Source organism: Aulonocara stuartgranti (assembly GCF_965226115.1).
Source record: "Aulonocara stuartgranti genome assembly, chromosome: 23".
In the NCBI taxonomy this organism is placed as follows: Eukaryota; Metazoa; Chordata; class Actinopteri; order Cichliformes; family Cichlidae; genus Aulonocara; species Aulonocara stuartgranti.
In genome coordinates this window covers 24,083,974-24,101,182 of record NC_138958.1, presented here as the reverse complement: position 1 = coordinate 24,101,182, position 17,209 = coordinate 24,083,974, and the positions used below count along the sequence as shown (strand labels likewise).

The 17,209-nt window shown below is 40.9% G+C and overlaps 1 protein-coding gene across 14 annotated transcripts in view; it reads right to left on the bottom strand.

The window, feature by feature from the left end:
- The window catches only part of LOC309700519 (nck-associated protein 5-like), a 188,052-nt gene that overhangs the window by 22,989 nt on the left and 147,854 nt on the right, over window positions 1-17,209 (bottom strand). For 13 of the 14 annotated variants that reach the window (XM_082524102.1, XM_082524101.1, XM_082524097.1 and 10 more), the window contains 5 exons: window positions 10,556-10,660; window positions 9,431-9,619; window positions 5,547-9,100; window positions 4,854-4,959; window positions 2,803-2,890 (listed from right to left, as the gene is read on the bottom strand). In XM_082524102.1, the coding sequence (XP_082380228.1) occupies window positions 2,803-2,890; window positions 4,854-4,959; window positions 5,547-9,100; window positions 9,431-9,619; window positions 10,556-10,660 (4,042 nt within the window). The remainder of the gene's footprint in view (window positions 1-2,802; window positions 2,891-4,853; window positions 4,960-5,546; window positions 9,101-9,430; window positions 9,620-10,555; window positions 10,661-17,209) is intronic. The other variant, XM_082524104.1, reaches the window with a different exon arrangement.

The following is a 17,209-nucleotide window of genomic DNA, read 5'->3' as shown; positions in this document are numbered from 1 at the left end:
GATGTTTTGTTGTCTGATCAGTCTCGATTTCTGCCACGCCATTCAGAATTTGGTGTAAACAAAATGGAAAACTTTGGGCTCTAAGTACCAACTGAGCTTGAACGTGTCCATCCTTTTAAAACCACAGTGCACCTATCTTCTGATGACTGTAGGATAACACACTGTCTCACAAAATTCAGATAATCTCAACTTCTTGAATCTATGCCATGAAGAATTAAGACTGATCAGAAGGCAAAAGGGGGTCTAACCTAATACTAGAATTTACAAAACCACGACTCTGAGCAGTCGTTGGCGAGCCAACTTTCATAAAAGTCCACTGCTGGAACTCACCCCAGATGAGACTTTAACCCACAATCCCAAAATCCCTAGCATAGGAAACTAGTGCCTTATCCATTAGGCCACTGGGGTGTGCACACTGTAATAATGTAACAAAAACATTTTGTTCAGTGTACAGCCGGTACATTGTGGCTTGTTTATTTAAGCTGTCTGTGCTAGCAGCAGCAATCAAAGATTCTTATCCTTTCAGGAGCATCACAATGGTAAAGTAAGGTGTGTCTTTAAACATGGCATAGTTGTCGTTGGTGCCTTGTTGCAAAACTCAAATAAAACTGGTTTCTTGAACATGACAAAAAGTTCACTGTACTCAAAAGATTACCACAGTCGCCAGAGCTTAAGCAACTAAAAGCCCATTCACATGGATGTGCAAGCTGACAAATCTGCAGAAACTATGTGACGCTATCATGTCAATATGGGCAGAAAAGTCTGAGGAATGTTGCACCTCGTTGAATCTGTGCCATGAAAAATTGAAACAGTTTTGAAGAAGAGGGTCCAATACTTTTACTAGCAGTGGGTAGCTAATAAAGTGTCCGGTCAGTGTATGTTCACCAGCTGTGTCTGGTGGCTAGTTGGTTTTTGGAGGTTTTCATTCTCTGAAAACTCCTACCTATCACAGCTGAAAATGACACAAAAATTCTAAAGTTACATGCTTGAAAAAAGTACCCATAGGGCTTTTCCCTGTCTAAAAGGAATCACAGAGTCAGGAATTTCATCACCTTAAATGACCTCTTTTACATGCAGTACACGCTGTCCTGCAATTCTATTTTTAACATGCATGTACAGGTTGGCCCTCGGGTCTTTTGCATCCTCAGACAGCTGCTCTAAGTGGCAGCTCCAACTCGGCTTCTAAGAAGGACACATTTTTAGTGGTTTTCAGCTCCCTGTAGCATTTCTGAGATTTTAGAATATACTATTTATTTTATTTGAAGTTTTATTTGCGATACTGTTCTTACCTTTACTTCACTTACATCTTTTATTATTTTCGATTTCTTCTCTCTTACAGTTATAGCACATATAAAGCACGAAATGGTTTGATAGTACAGCCATCCTAACCATTTGCCATCAGAATAAGCTATTTTATTTACAGTTTTAGTGTTCTCCCAAGTTTTGGCAAGGCAAGGCAAGGCAAGGCAAATTTATTTGTATAGCACAATTCAACAACAAGGTGATTCAAAGTGCTTTACAGAGACATTAGAAACAAAAACAAATAAAAAGCATGATTTAAAATTGATTAAAACAAGCAAACAAACAAACTAATTAAACACACACATTTCACACCTGTTCGCGCGATCTGAACCCTTATCGTAAGGGGAGCTACCAGTCCTTCTGTGGACGAGCTACTTTCTATTTTAAATTCCCTGAATTTAAAATACTCTCTAGACCCAGTCTAGACCCAGTTGGGGAGCTACCCAGAGCTCTAATCCCACACCTGTTCGCGCGATCTGAACCCTTATCGTAAGGGGAGCTACCAGTCCTTCTGTGGACGAGCTACTTTCTATTTTAAATTCCCTGAATTTAAAATACTCTCTAGACCCAGTCTAGACCCAGTTGGGGAGCTACCCAGAGCTCTAAACCCACTTAACAAACAAACAAACAAACAAACAAAACAGTATATAAAATCAAAACAGATAAAATCAGAACAGTAGATAAAATCAGGCAATGAAGGAACAAATAAAATAATGATTCTGACTTATCTGCACACCTCTCTTTTCCCTCCGAAACAAACTGGCTGGGGTTATAACCCATCTAATTTATTTTAATAAAACTAAGAGAAAAAACAAAATCGCTACCCTGCTATCAGCAAATCTAAATTCACACCTGCAATAGAGCTACATTTCAAGAAGCATGCCATTATGTACTTTGAGATGAATCTGTGAAACAATTTGTCAATAACCCGGTGAGTGACAGCCGAGTAATGAACACGGTGCACTCCACATCCAGTAAACAGCACCTACACCCCCTCCTTCCCCTCACCGAGCTACAATCTACAATGTAAGTTTGTCGCTCTGCAGTAATAACAGTCATCATCTCATCTCACAATTGTTTGATGCATTTATTTTTTCACTTCTTTAGCTGCTCAGGCATTGTGAAACATCACCCGGCTGCACGTCAATCACCTGAACAGACTGTCAACGTGCCGTTTGCAACCGCTGCTATTTCCCCACAGTAATGGTGAGTCTGGCAGTGAGGGGAATCAGTTGGCGACGGAATTGAGTTGTCAGTCACATCAGGAAATTGCAACTGTAAAAATGTGTTAATGCTTTGTTGCACCGGTTGATTTTTGACAGGTTTAAGCCAAATGAAAACCTGTACTCAGTGAGATAAACACTTGCAGATAGAGTATGAAACCCAGAGAAGAGAAGACGTGAAGTTTAGGCAAAGTAACAACTCAAATCAGAGAAGAGGAAAGATATTGTTCTTTTAAACTGCCTTTAGTGAAAGCTGAAAAGTAACTCATAGACTCACCTAACATGTGGTCTTGACAAGCTGCGTCTGGGATGTGTCCCTCTACATTTTCAGCCTTTAGGTTGATCTTCTCTGTCATTATGAGGGTCTAGAAAATGAACAAACTCCATGTTAGTGACAAAGTTATGACGTAAAGCAGAGATTTTAAACCTTTTTTCTGACACACCCTTAAAGGTTTGTCAGATAGACCTGAGAACACCTCACCATCCCCACTTTTCAAGTTCAAACACGTTTATTTGAAAATTATTTTAAACTGGAAACACTTTCAGCTTAGTAACCAATCATAGCAATTAAATTCAGTCACACCACAGTACAAATAGGACAGAAACCTTCTTGCTTGAACAGAGAAAATCAGTGGTTGCTCAGTAACTGCCCTGAATTTTTTCACATTGGTCAACTGATTGCAAGATGTTGCAGCAACCGCTCTCCAAACAATCCTAGTCTAGCTCAGATTGCCTGCAATCACTCTCAGACAGATTGGCATACATTTACTGGGAGTGGTCCCCAACTTTGAAATAACAGTGAAAGCCCGTGCTTTGAATAATTTTAGTATAGTATGACTAGTATAACTGCAGCACTAGTGAAATATCCCAACTATTAGATGACTGACAGTTTGTTCATCTATTCTTATTTTGCTAATAATTTGCTAATAATTTAAAATGATTCATATTTCTAGCTAGATTGTGTAATGGTTTAAGCTAGTTTTAGCTAGATGGTGCAAGTTTTATTGCTCTTTCATTTCTTCATCTAAATTTTTATTTGATAGGTACGCTGTTAGGTCATAATTACTCCCTTTTTAACCCTAATTTTAGCGAGCTACTGTGACTTTCCTGCAAAAAAATTTCTCTTGCTTATGCCAACATTTATCCAGGTATTTTGACGTGCCTTTTCTTAATTTTTTATTACTTACGCAATCCAAATCCCTATACATGTTTATAGTTACATTTCTATTGCTTATCAATTAATTATTTTTTTCTTTTAGATGAGTTGAGCTAAGCTGTCCACATACCCCAGGATACCTTCTGGATATATTAGACCGTATAGATGCAGCTTTGTTAGTATAAGCTGTTAACATTTATCAATTTAAAAGGCTTTCTTTTAGGTAATGTGCAAAAGAAAATTGTGGATGAAAAGGATCGGTTAAACCGATTCACGTACTATATGACTTTCCAGAGGACTGGACAAGCTTCTGGCTTTGTGAAATGTGTTGAAAGTTTTGTTCAGAAAGAAGTAAGGTAATTGTCACAGACTTTCTGCCATACTTTAATTAGGTTATTTTAAAAATGTGGTTTTGGGGGTGGTGTAAAAGGAGCTTGTAGGTCATAAAGTGTGGCTCTTTTGTTGTATTTCTGTGGGGAGAAGATAGACGGAAAGCTTGGAGGATGGTATTAAATGGCTCTTTTGTCAAATTGAGTGTCTGCGATAAGGGGCTCCTCCATGTTATCAAAATTTCACATCATCTGGATTAAATTTCCTACATTATGCGGTGAGACTGTCATTCTTTCCCCCTGTTCAGACTGCTCCTTTCAGTTTCTTTTATTATTGCTGTCTCCCTTCTTTCAGTCGCTCTCAAGCTCTCAGGCTCTCCGTCATATTTTGGCATTTTGACTGACAGGTAATAAAGAATAAACCCACAAGGTCAAGATTTTAGCATTTTGCTTACAAAGTGCACTGATATGATTTACAAAATCAAACAGCTGATAGGAGCCTAATTTAAGTCTGTACTACATCCACAGCCTGATGGCTGCCTCTATGTGAGATATAGCTTAAAAACCTTCAGCTTTGTGGAGACAACAACAACACAGGATTGGGTTTGATAATAAAAAAAGTAGGCGATGAATTGTAGGCTGAGTCAGAACACAATGCGAATCAATATTGAGCCTTCAGGGGATGTGATGGTGAAGAGGCAGAGGTGTTGTGGATCTGTTTGTGAACATGTTCATACTGTACAAGTGTGAAAACCTATGGGAATTTTGCACGTATGCGTGCACTGCAAACAAGCTTGCCCCAAAAACTGTAACAAAGTCCGCAGTGCATGTTTGTCTACTTACAGCAGTATCTGAACAGATCTCCATATCTCCCTTCGTTTCGCTGTGTTTTTTGGGCGTGGCGATCCCAGGCGGCGATGTGGCCACGGAGTTGCCCTTCACAGCGGTCCTGTCAGGAAATAAGATTTGATCTGTTTTTCATGTCTGTGTGCCGAGTACTTCCTTTATCAACTCACCAGGTAGAAAGCGAGACTCCTGATAAATTGCGTTGACCCACTCTTTCGCTTCATGAACGCGCAGGTAAACACATGTGTGCACGCACACATACACACATGGAAATGTCATCGCACGGTTAACAACCTGCATGAAGTGGTACTTCACAAGTGTTTGAAATCTGTCAGCTGGGTTTTTGAAGAGGAAAATGAGCAAAGAGAGTAGATGACTGTGGCTTAAACACACAATAATCCTGAGTGTTGCTGACTATGTGTCTGATCCCCAAACTGTTTATGCTCACTAGTGAAGAGTCACACCTCAAACAGACAGCTGCTGTTTGTGTTTCTCTGAACACACAAGCTTAATGTAGGGATTGCTCATGTTTAATGTAATAGAGCTACTACTTTGCTTCTGAATCGTTGATTCACTTGGTAGAAAGGCATCTCTGAGAAAGCTCGGTGACAGGAAATAATCAGCACAGCATCCGATCAATTAGGATAATAATACTTGATTTTCTTAATGACAAAGGTGTTGCTAACTCACCTGCCAAGAAGCTCTTTCACGAACTGGTCTTTTCCAATAAAGGCCGTCGTGCACTGGATCTGACTGGCAATCTGACCCATCTGATTGTTGCAGTGGTCCATAATGGAGCTAAGCTTGTTGTTCATCTCAGACAGACCCTGCACCTCCTGGCTTTCTTTCTGCTGATTATCATTTTTCTTCTTATCCTTCTTCTTGTCAGACTTCATCTGTTTGCCTCCGATCTTCAGCTCTTTCTTCTCCTCTTTTCCCTTGGGAGAGTCGGCTTTTTTAATACTCAGAGCTGGAAGTTTGCTCTTACGGAGGCCGAACCAGTTTGCCAGAGAGGGACCCGTCTTCTGTTTGGCCTCGGTGGCAGCGACTTTCTCCTGTTCTTGACATTTCTGCACGTTCTCCTCAATTCCCATCATGACTTTCTCTTCAATAGTGGTGACTGTTGGGCTGATTTTTTTCTCCTCCATATCTGGGTGTTTGTTTGGGGAGTCCGCCTGGGTTTTGACTTCCCTGCTGAAGTCTGCCTCATTAGGGAATGCTGCTTTGTCTTCTGTCTCTCTAACTGGATTTTCCAAGCCGTAGACACAAGAGGACGGAGGATGAAACTGTGGATGAGAGGCAACCTTCGATGGCTTACGGATGTTTAAACCAGTCCGATCACTGATGGGTAAACTACGGACCACTTTGTGAGAAGGTGACATGACTGCCTCCCCCTTCCCTGTGCCCTGTGACCCCTCAACTTTAGAACCCGATTTGAAAGCTCTGTCAGGGAGGATGCCGTGACTATTTGACCCTGTCATCCCTCCATAGTGGCTAAGTCTTGTCCTTGGAGAATGAACAGGGCTCTCTGCTAACCCAGCACAGGTCGCTTCTAAGGAACTCTGTCTCGACAGAGAGTTCCCCCTTTCCCCTGAGTTGGTAATGATCTGAGTTCTGATTTTTCCCGGCCCATCTAAGGAATTGATGCTTGGTTTTTCAATGTAGTTGGTGCTGAAACTCTGGCTACGAGCTTTTGCCCCGTTCATCCCTAACGCTGGCTTTAAATGAGGTTTGGCAGCAATAGATATGGATCTGCCAAAAAGCTGACTACTCCTTTTCCCATTATCACAAACACCCCCTTCCTCTGGCACCATAAGAGCTTGTAATTCTTCTTCCAGTAACCTACACTGGACTTCACCTTTCCCCTCTGTAACAGACATCTTGGATGGCGAATCAATATTGTACTCTGTCTGCAAGTTGTCACACTGGGCAGAAGCATTTGAAGTCACAGTCTCCTTGGAGACTGAGTTGATATGATCTTTCTCTTGTTTGCCTGGTATAGAGGGACTATTTTTATGGCTAGGAGGAGACTTTAAAAATGCCTTAAAGCCCATTGGGATGCGAGTCTTTGAGGCTTTTTCTGCTAGGTTAGGGGACATAATAATAGAGCTGTCTAAAGCTTTGCCAGTTTGTGGCTCTGCCTGACCTTGAGGTGTGTCCTGAAGTGAAACAGGTAAACTAATAGAGGTCTTCTGCACTGACTGATGGACATTTTTATTAGCAGATCCTTTTTTGCTTGCAGGTGAGTTCTGAAATGAGGACCCTCTGAGGGCACTGTAGGGAGGAGGGACATTCTTCGAGGTTTTAGGTGCGGTTTCAGGTTCTCGAGCACACCCTGAGTTTGCAGAAGGGAGGTAGTCTTTCGTGGTCATCCGCTTGGAATCGCCTTTAGCAGGTGTCTTAGTCATGGCAGGGGACTTTTGAAGGTGCTGACTGGTTTTGTCAACCAGTTTCTGAGGTGCAAGTGCAGTCCCGTAGCCTGCATCCAAGTCTAAACAGTCTTTATCCTTGATGGGTAGCGTTGATTGCATATTTGGTAAAAGTGAGGTGTGGTAACTTGGGGGTGGACCCCTCACAGTGGTTGGCGACCCCTCGTAATTTGGTCTGATCAGTAAAGAGGTGGTGCGGCCCGGGGGAGGGGGAGGAGAGGGGGACCTGAGTTTATTTTTGCTGTTTTCACAGTGTTTGTCTCTGGTTGGCTGTTCGCCGTTGTCAGCATACTCCAGGTGTCTCCTTGAGAGGTGAGGGGAACTCGATGAGGCGCCCTTATTCCATTCGGCCCTGCTGGGGAGCTTTGAGTTCACCGCTTTTGGGCTTTGAATACAGGTTCCTGGTGTCTTGATGAATCTGGACATTTTAACTGTCGGAGAGGAGGGGGACTTCTCCTGCCCAGGGGGTCCTGAGTTCCCGCTGTTACTTGGTTCAGTGGCAGAGCCCTTAGATAATCTCAGTGGGGATCCTGAAGGTTTATTACTACCAGGTATCTTTGAACTACTGTACTTGGAACCAGCAGCATCATTCATGGGAGGGATGGAAAGGCCTTTACTAGCTCGGTTGCTTGGTGGTTTGATAAGTTTCCGTTGTGGAGTCAGCTGCATTGATAGCCTCTCTGCACTTCCCTCCCTGCTACTGCTTTGCTCCCTTGGCTTGTGGGTCCTGATCTGATATTCAGACGGCTTCTCTGGAGACTCAAGAACACTGTAGTTTCTTGATTTTGAGGGTTTCTGCTTTGTTGGCCTCTCTTGGGGCACCAGTTCTGTGTAGTCAGGAACTACTTTGCTACCCTGAATGTCTTTTTGAGTCCCAGCAGCTGCTGCAAGTTTCTCTGCACAAAGTTCAATAGGCTCTCCTTCTGCATCAAATATTGCCAACACGCTCTCCTCAGATTGGGTGCATTTGGCCACTTTGGGCTCCTTAATCAGGCTGAAAGGCCTGGGTCTTCCATCTGCAGACTGGGTACGAACCTGGTCTCTCCGCAAGCACTGCTGTGTAATCAGCTTGGCAGCATCTCTTGACAACCTCTTCGAGTCCCTCTCGGCTTGCTCTGGTGGCTGGCTAAAGGACATTCGGATGTCACTTGACTCAGACTTTAACTCCTCCAGATCATCCGCATCAGACAGACGGGGAACTTCTGGTTCAGTAGGGGTGAGGTGCAGCTTCGATGGTCTCGTAAAAGCTGATATCCGCCCTCGTTCAGGGAGAAGGCTGTTAATAAAACTCATGAGTCTTTCAGGCTGCTCCTTTGAGTCATACCCAGAAGGGTGTTTAGTAGCCACAGGACTTGAGATAGTGTCACCTCCGCTGTCTTGCGTTCCCTCCCAGCTACATAAACTGTCTGAGATGCTGTGTGAGAGCTTCTTACAGTGAAACCAGTTGTCCTTGGTGGGGATGTTATCTCTACAACTAGAATGTGCTAGTTCATCATCTGCATCATCAGAATCATAAGCGAACTTCTTTCCCTGAGCAGTTCTCCCCACATGGGTAGGCCTAGACACCCCTTTACTGCTACTCTTGATGCCCAGTGAGTAGATGCCCTCATTGGAGTTCATGCAGTCTTTGTAGCCTGACTTGGAGACCTTGGAGGAACAGGAGGAGCTCCTGTGTTTCCTCCTTTGGAGCTTTCTCAGTCCTTCCAGTATGTGGCTCTCCTTACGTCTTGTGGGGAGGTGCTCCTCCTGAGCAGCACAGATATTACTAGGGGCTGACGAACCCAAACTCAGCCTCTTCTCCCACGTCAGAGATGACTAAATGGGAAAGAGAAAGGAGGCAGAGTCAGTCTCTGTGTAGTAAGAACACATATTCTTTAGTACGTAAAGCAATAGAACTGAGAAAAGCAAATCATAATGTTGGCTTTTGCGTGCAAGCTATTTTTATTCCACCACATATTTTAAATGCTTGGAATTAGGATGGTGCAGGACTGTCTTTAAATATGAAATCTCACATTTTCTCAGAAGCTTTAAACTCCAATTGGAAACATAATCAGCAAACTCATGCATGAAGGTTGTGGGATTAATTAAGGTCTCGAAATAAAGACTAAAGAACCCCTAATGAGCCTGATGAGCGAGGTGGTTTACCATTTTCCCACAGGAGCGTCCATCATTCCAGGTGTACGAGCCGCTGGAGTATTCACTGCACGCGCTCGACAGCGACAGCTCACTGCTGCTACAGCTGCTGCGTGGGTACACGGGGGCTGGCACTGTCAGGCTCAGCTGGCTCAGACATTTGGCCACAGGGAGACCTGCCTTTCCATTCAACTGAACCTCCTATGACACAGAAAAGAGGCGACATAGCATTAAGATGGAGTCACTTACATGGCCGCTTAACAATGTTTGTGAGTTACATAAGCTTTCCTTTAGTCCGACTAGACATCAAAAGTGTTTATGTGTTGGGTACTGCTGCATATCTAATTGCCATCATGCTGTTGATTTTGTGATGAAAGGTATTGAAGAAAACCTTGAGACACCCAATCAAATATCACAGAAAAGTCGACTAAATTGTCGATGTACTGCACTTTTCAAACTTAAAGAAATACCGATATCAATCATCTTTCGTGTGCAGTCACCACACCGCGGCAGATGTTTGTCCAATTAGCATTTCCCTGAAGACAATCTGACAATGACAGTGGAGTTTAAGATGAGGAATCTGATACATCCATAGCACAGTTTTCAATTCTCTAATCTCACATTCGTGTGCGTGTCACTTAACACGGCTTATTTAAGGATATGTAGAGGTTTTGCTCATCCTGATTACAAGATGATTCATAATTCGCTTTTCAGCCATTATTATTTCATTTTCTTTTTCTGCTCTGATGGCACGCATTAGGGTTTATCAGGTGGCATCCTCAGAGGGGTAAAAGGGCAAAGGAAATGGAGCAAACTCATTTTCGGGCCTTAATGCATAATATATAAGATGATTAATGTTCCAGAGTGTCCTGTGGAGTCATTTTTACTGAAGACGAGTCTCAATCGATGGTTTTCTGGTAATATGACAAGGATATATCCCTCTTAGTGCCAAGTGATACTGCTGGCTTTTCCTGCTGAGAGCACAGGAGGGGTCACGGATTTGGATTTTAGATCTGTATTTTAATATCTTGGAATGATTTCTTGATGGGAGACGGGGGTATAGTTGTGCTGCAACACTTGGATGAGTTATATGGGTAGGGGAAAAAAAGTACATTTAATGTTTCCCATTAGGCTTACATTAGAGGGGGAGTCTGTATTCCTGGAAAGTAGGAAAGCCTTGCTTCTCTCTGGCTCCAGGAGCAAATCTGCTGCAGACAGATCCATGATCCGAGAGTGGAGTTTCTGAAAGTCAAACGGGAAGTACACGCAAAGATGAATTTTTGACTTTGGGGGATCTCAAGAGGAGCATCTGAGATGACAGAAGAGCATAATTGGTATGAAGATCTTTATCAGTACTTTATGCGGCGCACAGCATAGCCTGAAATTCCTTTTTGTAGCATCTCAGCTGGGCGTGAGGATTTTGATCTGAGTATTGTCTAAATCTCCCTCGAATGACAAATATTAAAAGAAAGCAATTAAACAAAGTAATCATTTGAGTTCATTTTTGAAAATCTCAAACAACTGCACAGTAGGCTGAGGCGGAGCAATATTTTTTACCTATCTGATTCCCTCCACTGGTGCCAAACGGAGCCCCGATTCATCCCTCTCTCTCTCAAAGTCATTAATGTCATCGTCCAGAAAAAAAAAAATAATAATAATGTGAATAGGAAATAATTGCATCAGGGAGTTTGGGATTGCTTTGATTTTTTCCCCCTTTTTTATTTGTGCTAGTCTCTTCTGTTATTTCACTCTCATGCTTAAGAGGGAAGGATACAAAACCAAATACATTTCCACATATTAATCCCAGAACTTAATTACACTGGATTCCCTGAGCTCAAATTAACTTAAACTAGAAATCTGCAGGAACAGAACACTTGATCTTGTGCTGCATTTCCTGCCAAGGGTAGAACTAATGCTCACTTAGGGAGTATATGCATGTGCTTCTACGCACTGGTCGCTTTGTTTTCTTTTGTTTTTGTTTTGTTTTTTAATTCAGTTTCTACCATTAAAGTAAGTGGCGACTCACATGCTGTGCACCCCTTGAAGAAAATAAATTGGGTGTTATAAAAGCAAAAGTCACCCACGGTAAATGGAAACTGAGCTTTGAAAATGATCTCCTCAAATTTTCCTTCAATGGCATGAACGTTTTAAAATAAAAATGGTTTCCATTTTATTTACTTCCATAAACCTCTTCCCCGACTGTGTATATCGACTTGTGAAAAGAAAAAATACACGACTTCTAATGACACCAAAACTTCCCTGCTTTCTTTTGTCTCTTTAGAACAAGTAACCTGTGTTGCATTCATTGTGGATTTTTCACTCCAACTTCAGACAAAAAAAAATCCAAAAGAAAAGCTGCTTTTTGTATTAGAGAAAGCCTGTGAATAAGCTGTTAGCGTGACTGATTTTTGTACCATCAGCGACAAGGTGGTAATTTGCCATGGAAACAGATCGATGCCCATTTTCCATGTTTCCTCTGAACAGACTGTATAAGGACCGTATTCTTTACCATTTGTAAGATTTATAAAAGCATCCGGCTTTAGATGCTGGCACAGAGTTCTTTCTAACGTGTTCAGGTTTCAGTGAGTTCAAAAACAGTTAAGCTACAGGGAGGATTTCTATCTTTTTTTTGCCTGTTACAGATCAAAACTTAACTTTTAAAATGATCTTGCCGAACACTCATCAGATTTATAAATATAAAGGGTCTGTTCTGTGCCCTGGAAAGCTTAGGAGATCACATTCTTTCAAAAGCAAATAAAGGCAAAAGTAGTAGTAGTAATATCGTGCAGTTGTACTAGTTTGGGCATATATATATATATATATATATATATATATATATATATATATATATATATATATATATAACACCACAAAAAACACCCAGCACGCCCCTGCGGGCGGTTTATCCTTCAAGCTCGGGTCCTCTACCAGAGGCCTGGGAGCTTGAGGGTCCTGCGCAGTATCTTAGCTGTTCCCAGGACTGCGCTCTTCTGGACAGAGATCTCCGATGTTGTTCCCGGGATCTGCTGGAGCCACTCGCCTATCTTGGGAGTCACCGCACCTAGTGCTCCGATTACCACGGGGACCACCGTTACCTTCACCCTCCACATCCTCTCGAGCTCTTCTCTGAGCCCTTGGTATTTCTCCAGCTTCTCGTGTTCCTTCTTCCTGATTTTGCTGTCATTCGGAACCGCTACATCGATCACTACGGCCGTCTTCTTCTGTTTGTCTACCACCACTATGTCCGGTTGGTTAGCCACCACCATTTTGTCCGTCTGTATCTGGAAGTCCCACAGGATCTTAGCTCGGTCATTCTCCACCACCCTTGGGGGCATCTCCCATTTTGACCTCGGGACTTCCAGGTTATACTCCGCACAGATGTTCCTGTACACTATGCCGGCCACTTGGTTATGGCGTTCCATGTATGCCTTGCCTGCTAGCATCTTGCACCCTGCTGTTATGTGCTGGATTGTCTCTGGGGCATCTTTACACAGCCTGCACCTGGGGTCTTGCCTGGTGTGATAGACCCCAGCCTCTATGGATCTTGTGCTCAGAGCTTGTTCTTGTGCTGCCATGATTAGTGCCTCTGTGCTGTCTTTCAGTATATATATATATATATATATATATATATATATATATATATATATATACATACATATATATATATATATATATACATACATATATACATATATACATATATATATATATATATATATATATATATATATATATACATACATATATACATATATACATATATATATATATATATATATATATATATATACATACATATATACATACATATATATATATATATATATATATATATATATATATATATATATATATATATATATATATATATATATATATATATATATATGTGTGTGTGTGTGTGTTAAGGCATTAACAGCAAAAGAGCAAAAAAAACCTAACATATAAAAAAAATGCATCAGAGAGTTAGGGGTTTTCTTTGATTAAATAAAAAAAATATATTTTAAGTGCAAATTCTTGTCTTATAAAAAATATGCAATTTTCACTTTTCTTTTTAAAAGCCGACAAACTGCTGAAAAACTAATTATTAGAAACTTCTACAGGACTAAACGTGATAAAATAAAATTTGAGTTCATTTCGTTTTGTCAAAATACAGTGCATCTCAGGTTCTGTAAAATTGTTTGTAACTGTTTGTTAAACACAATCCCACTGTTCCCAAGAACAGACGGCGATTGAGCTGCTGAGGTCAAAGTGATCAGCCTGTGCCAGCTAGGACTCGGGTAATTCTGTACCCGGGTTTGTGACAGTTCTGCTTCTGTGTCTAAACTTTGTCTTGTACTGCTCTTAAGCATGTTTTAATTATTGTGCAGTATAAACGGCCTAATTAGTATTATTATTATTATTATGATATGTGATAGTTTTAGGTTTTTAAATAAAAAGCTGTCTTTTTCACATGGTTTGTTAAAAAAACAAAGCTGACAACCTTTTTCAACGAATGTTTCATCAAGAAAACATCAAAACCATATCGAAACAGTTTTAATTTAAGACAGATGAAAAAACATCTACAGGATTTGAGTTTATTTTGTTTTGTGAAAAAAAATACAGTTCAGGTTCTGTAATTGTCATTTTACTTTGTTAATCTTTTAGTTCTTCACACTTTCCTTGTAACATTTTTTATCTAAAATTATCTTTTGTTAAACATAATCTCACTAAGAACAGGCGGTGTTTGAGCTGCCGAGGTCACAGTGACCGACCTGCGTCAAGCTAAACACTCGTTGCTATTTTAGCAACCGGCTTCGTTCCATTTCTGCTTTTGTGTTTTTTTACATTAAACCTTTTCACCCTCACAGTGCTCTTAACCATGTTTTAATAAATGTGCAGTATTTGTAGTTGATCTTTTTTTTCCTTTTATTTAAAATTTAGATTATTGTCTATAAAGCACTTTGCAGTTTTTGCTTGTAAAAGGCACCATCTAAATAAACATTGTTTGGTTATTATTTTATTCTGTCCACAGAGATAACTGTGTATGAAGCTCTGATGCGACACGGCCGGGCCTGGATGCTGTCCACACAGGATGGGAGTGGCTGAGCTGTCACGGGGGGGCTCTGATCTTATCATGACGGTGCTGGATTTCACCTCCTCAGCATCCTCATCAACGATTCAGTCAATAGTGTCACAGGGTCACGGGGGGAAAGATAGGTGAAGGAAATGCTAGCTGACAAGGCCGACTGTACGCTTCTTGAACTTTTTGACATTCAAAGTCAAAAATGTAAATTGTCCCATTAATGCAGGGATGACTGCAATATATCATGCAAATAATGGCCTTTTATTGACTATTAGCTAACGTCTGGAGTAACTTCATTAGTCTGGGAGCCAAACTTTTCAAGATATACTGAACAGAAGGAAAAAGCCTTCCTGCTTTTGTTCTTTTGTTGTTGCTTTTTTTCTGCTTTGACAGTGGTCATATTTCAAGATAATGAACGTCGGCCCAGAATAGCTTCCAAACAAATACGTCAGTATTGGCACTCGCTGTCAAAAACACATCGTCCTGCAACACACCCACACATGCACAAGAGAGAAAAGCCGTGCTCGCAGATTAATTCACAACACACACACACCTACTCATCCACATAATGCTCACCTGCATGACCTGATCTATACGTCTGACTCATCACAAAGGCTCTTCCTAAATTTCCAGCTACACACTGCCCACTGCACTGTAGCTGGAACTAAGACAAATGCTCCGCTGCAATATAATAAAGTAAGATATATGGAGCTCCATTAAAAACAGACATTCTAAAGCTCCACTCTGCAAATTTTGTTATTTATGTTTGTGGAAGAGTATTTGTTTAAATCTGCTATTGCAAACTTCTTTTTTTCTTCTGTGCACAAAGTTTTTACAACTTTTTCACAACCGCATGAGCAGTAATGAGGTCACGGCATGCATGTTGTGTCCTTGGGGCTCTTAGGTTTGAAAAAGAAAACAAGCATTTGTCCCAGTAATGGGTGACTCAATTGCTACTAGCCCGAGCAGCATTAGTGGCTGGTACTACACATAGCTGGTCGTAGTGCAGAGTTTGAGAAATCTTGCTTTTTGTTTTGTTTTTTTTAACATGTGGATGTCAGAAATGAATATGTGGCATTTTCACACAAAAACATTTCAGCTGAAGGCAGCGAAGGTGCACAAACGGTGCATTCACTGTCAAATGCATTATGGTTCTTTATCAGAGGAACTCAAGATGCCCACGGGGAACTGGGGAACGTTTAATTACTGATAAGCAAAAAGGTCCAGAGCTAAATGGGAAACTGTACACTCATATCGGTGATTAAGTCTCCCTCGGCTTGAGGGTGTAGGACAGAAAAGAAATGAAAACTCACCCCGGTTATTTTCATATTCTCCTAAGTAATTCAGCTCAATTGGTTTAGTAAGTTGAACACAAAATCTATCTGTAATCTGACAGATACAAAATCCAAACCCGTTTGTTATCCTTTGCTGTACGCTTACGCAGACTTCTCAACTGAGTATTTATGACTATTTAAATAATGACAGCCTCATTTCTATAAGATGAATGTGTAATTGGTTCACTGTGCTTAGCACGTCAGCGGTAAACAGAGAAGCTATGTTAAAAAAAAAAAAAGATTCTTGCATTTTTCAACTTCACTAAATGTGTAATCCATTAAAAAGGGGGAGGAGAGGGTTAAGCTAACTATCAACTAGCTTTTATTTGAGGCCCCAGTAACATAGGCCCAGAGACCAGTCAGAGGAAACAATCAAATCATTCAAATGTTTAATTAATAAGGAAAATGTGTTTGATATAAAGTGAATGCGTACCAATGCAGTATATTCCATTTGACCATATTTAATAAATGTAACATTTTGTAGTGTAGTTGTGAGCTTTGTGCTAACATAAATCCTGTATTCTTTATAAGAAGAACACACAGACTTCTGTGTCACGGTTTGCGGGGGCAGACCGTGTGTATTGTGTATCAGAAATACACAATACATAATGAACTTGACATTCATTATGTATTGTGACAGATGGCTGCCCATCTATACAACCAGAATGCCCATGACATTCTGGTTGTATATTTAATTCAATTTAGCTCAGTTCAATTCTTCTGTAGCCCCAAATCTCAACAACTGTCAACTCAAGGTGCTTTATATTGTAAGTTAAAGATCCTACAACAATACAGAGAAACAATACAATACAGAGAAATCCCCAACAATCAAACGACCCCCTAAGAATAAGCACTTGGCAACAGCAGGAAGGAAAAACTCCCATTTAACAGGAAGACATCTCTGGCAGAACCAGGCTCAAAGAGGGGCAGCCATCTGTCACAATCGGTTGGGGGTGAGGTAAAGCATTGAAGTCTAAGCTCCCTTGTTCTGGGACCTCCATAAACACTTTCTTGATGACTTAATGGCCTCAATTGTTGATTTCAGGCGTTATTAAATAAAACACAAAGTTCATTTTGTAGCTCATGGTCACTATTGGAGTCAGAAAGGAGGATTATCAAGGGTATGCTCATTGGCTATGCTCATTGTACTCATTTTTTGGTTGGTTCTGCCTCTCAGCTGTCACATCTGGTTTGAAAACACTAAGATAAGAACAACAGGAAATGCTCAGCTCGAGGCTTCAGAGTGACTTCACCACCACTACTACCCATGAATAGCAGCTAAATCCGTCTTTTATAGAGTCTATGGTTGTAGTGTTACAATGAACAGGAAGATAAGAAAGTGGCCTCGATCTTCTTATCTAACTCTGCAAAAAATAAGTATAAAAATAATAA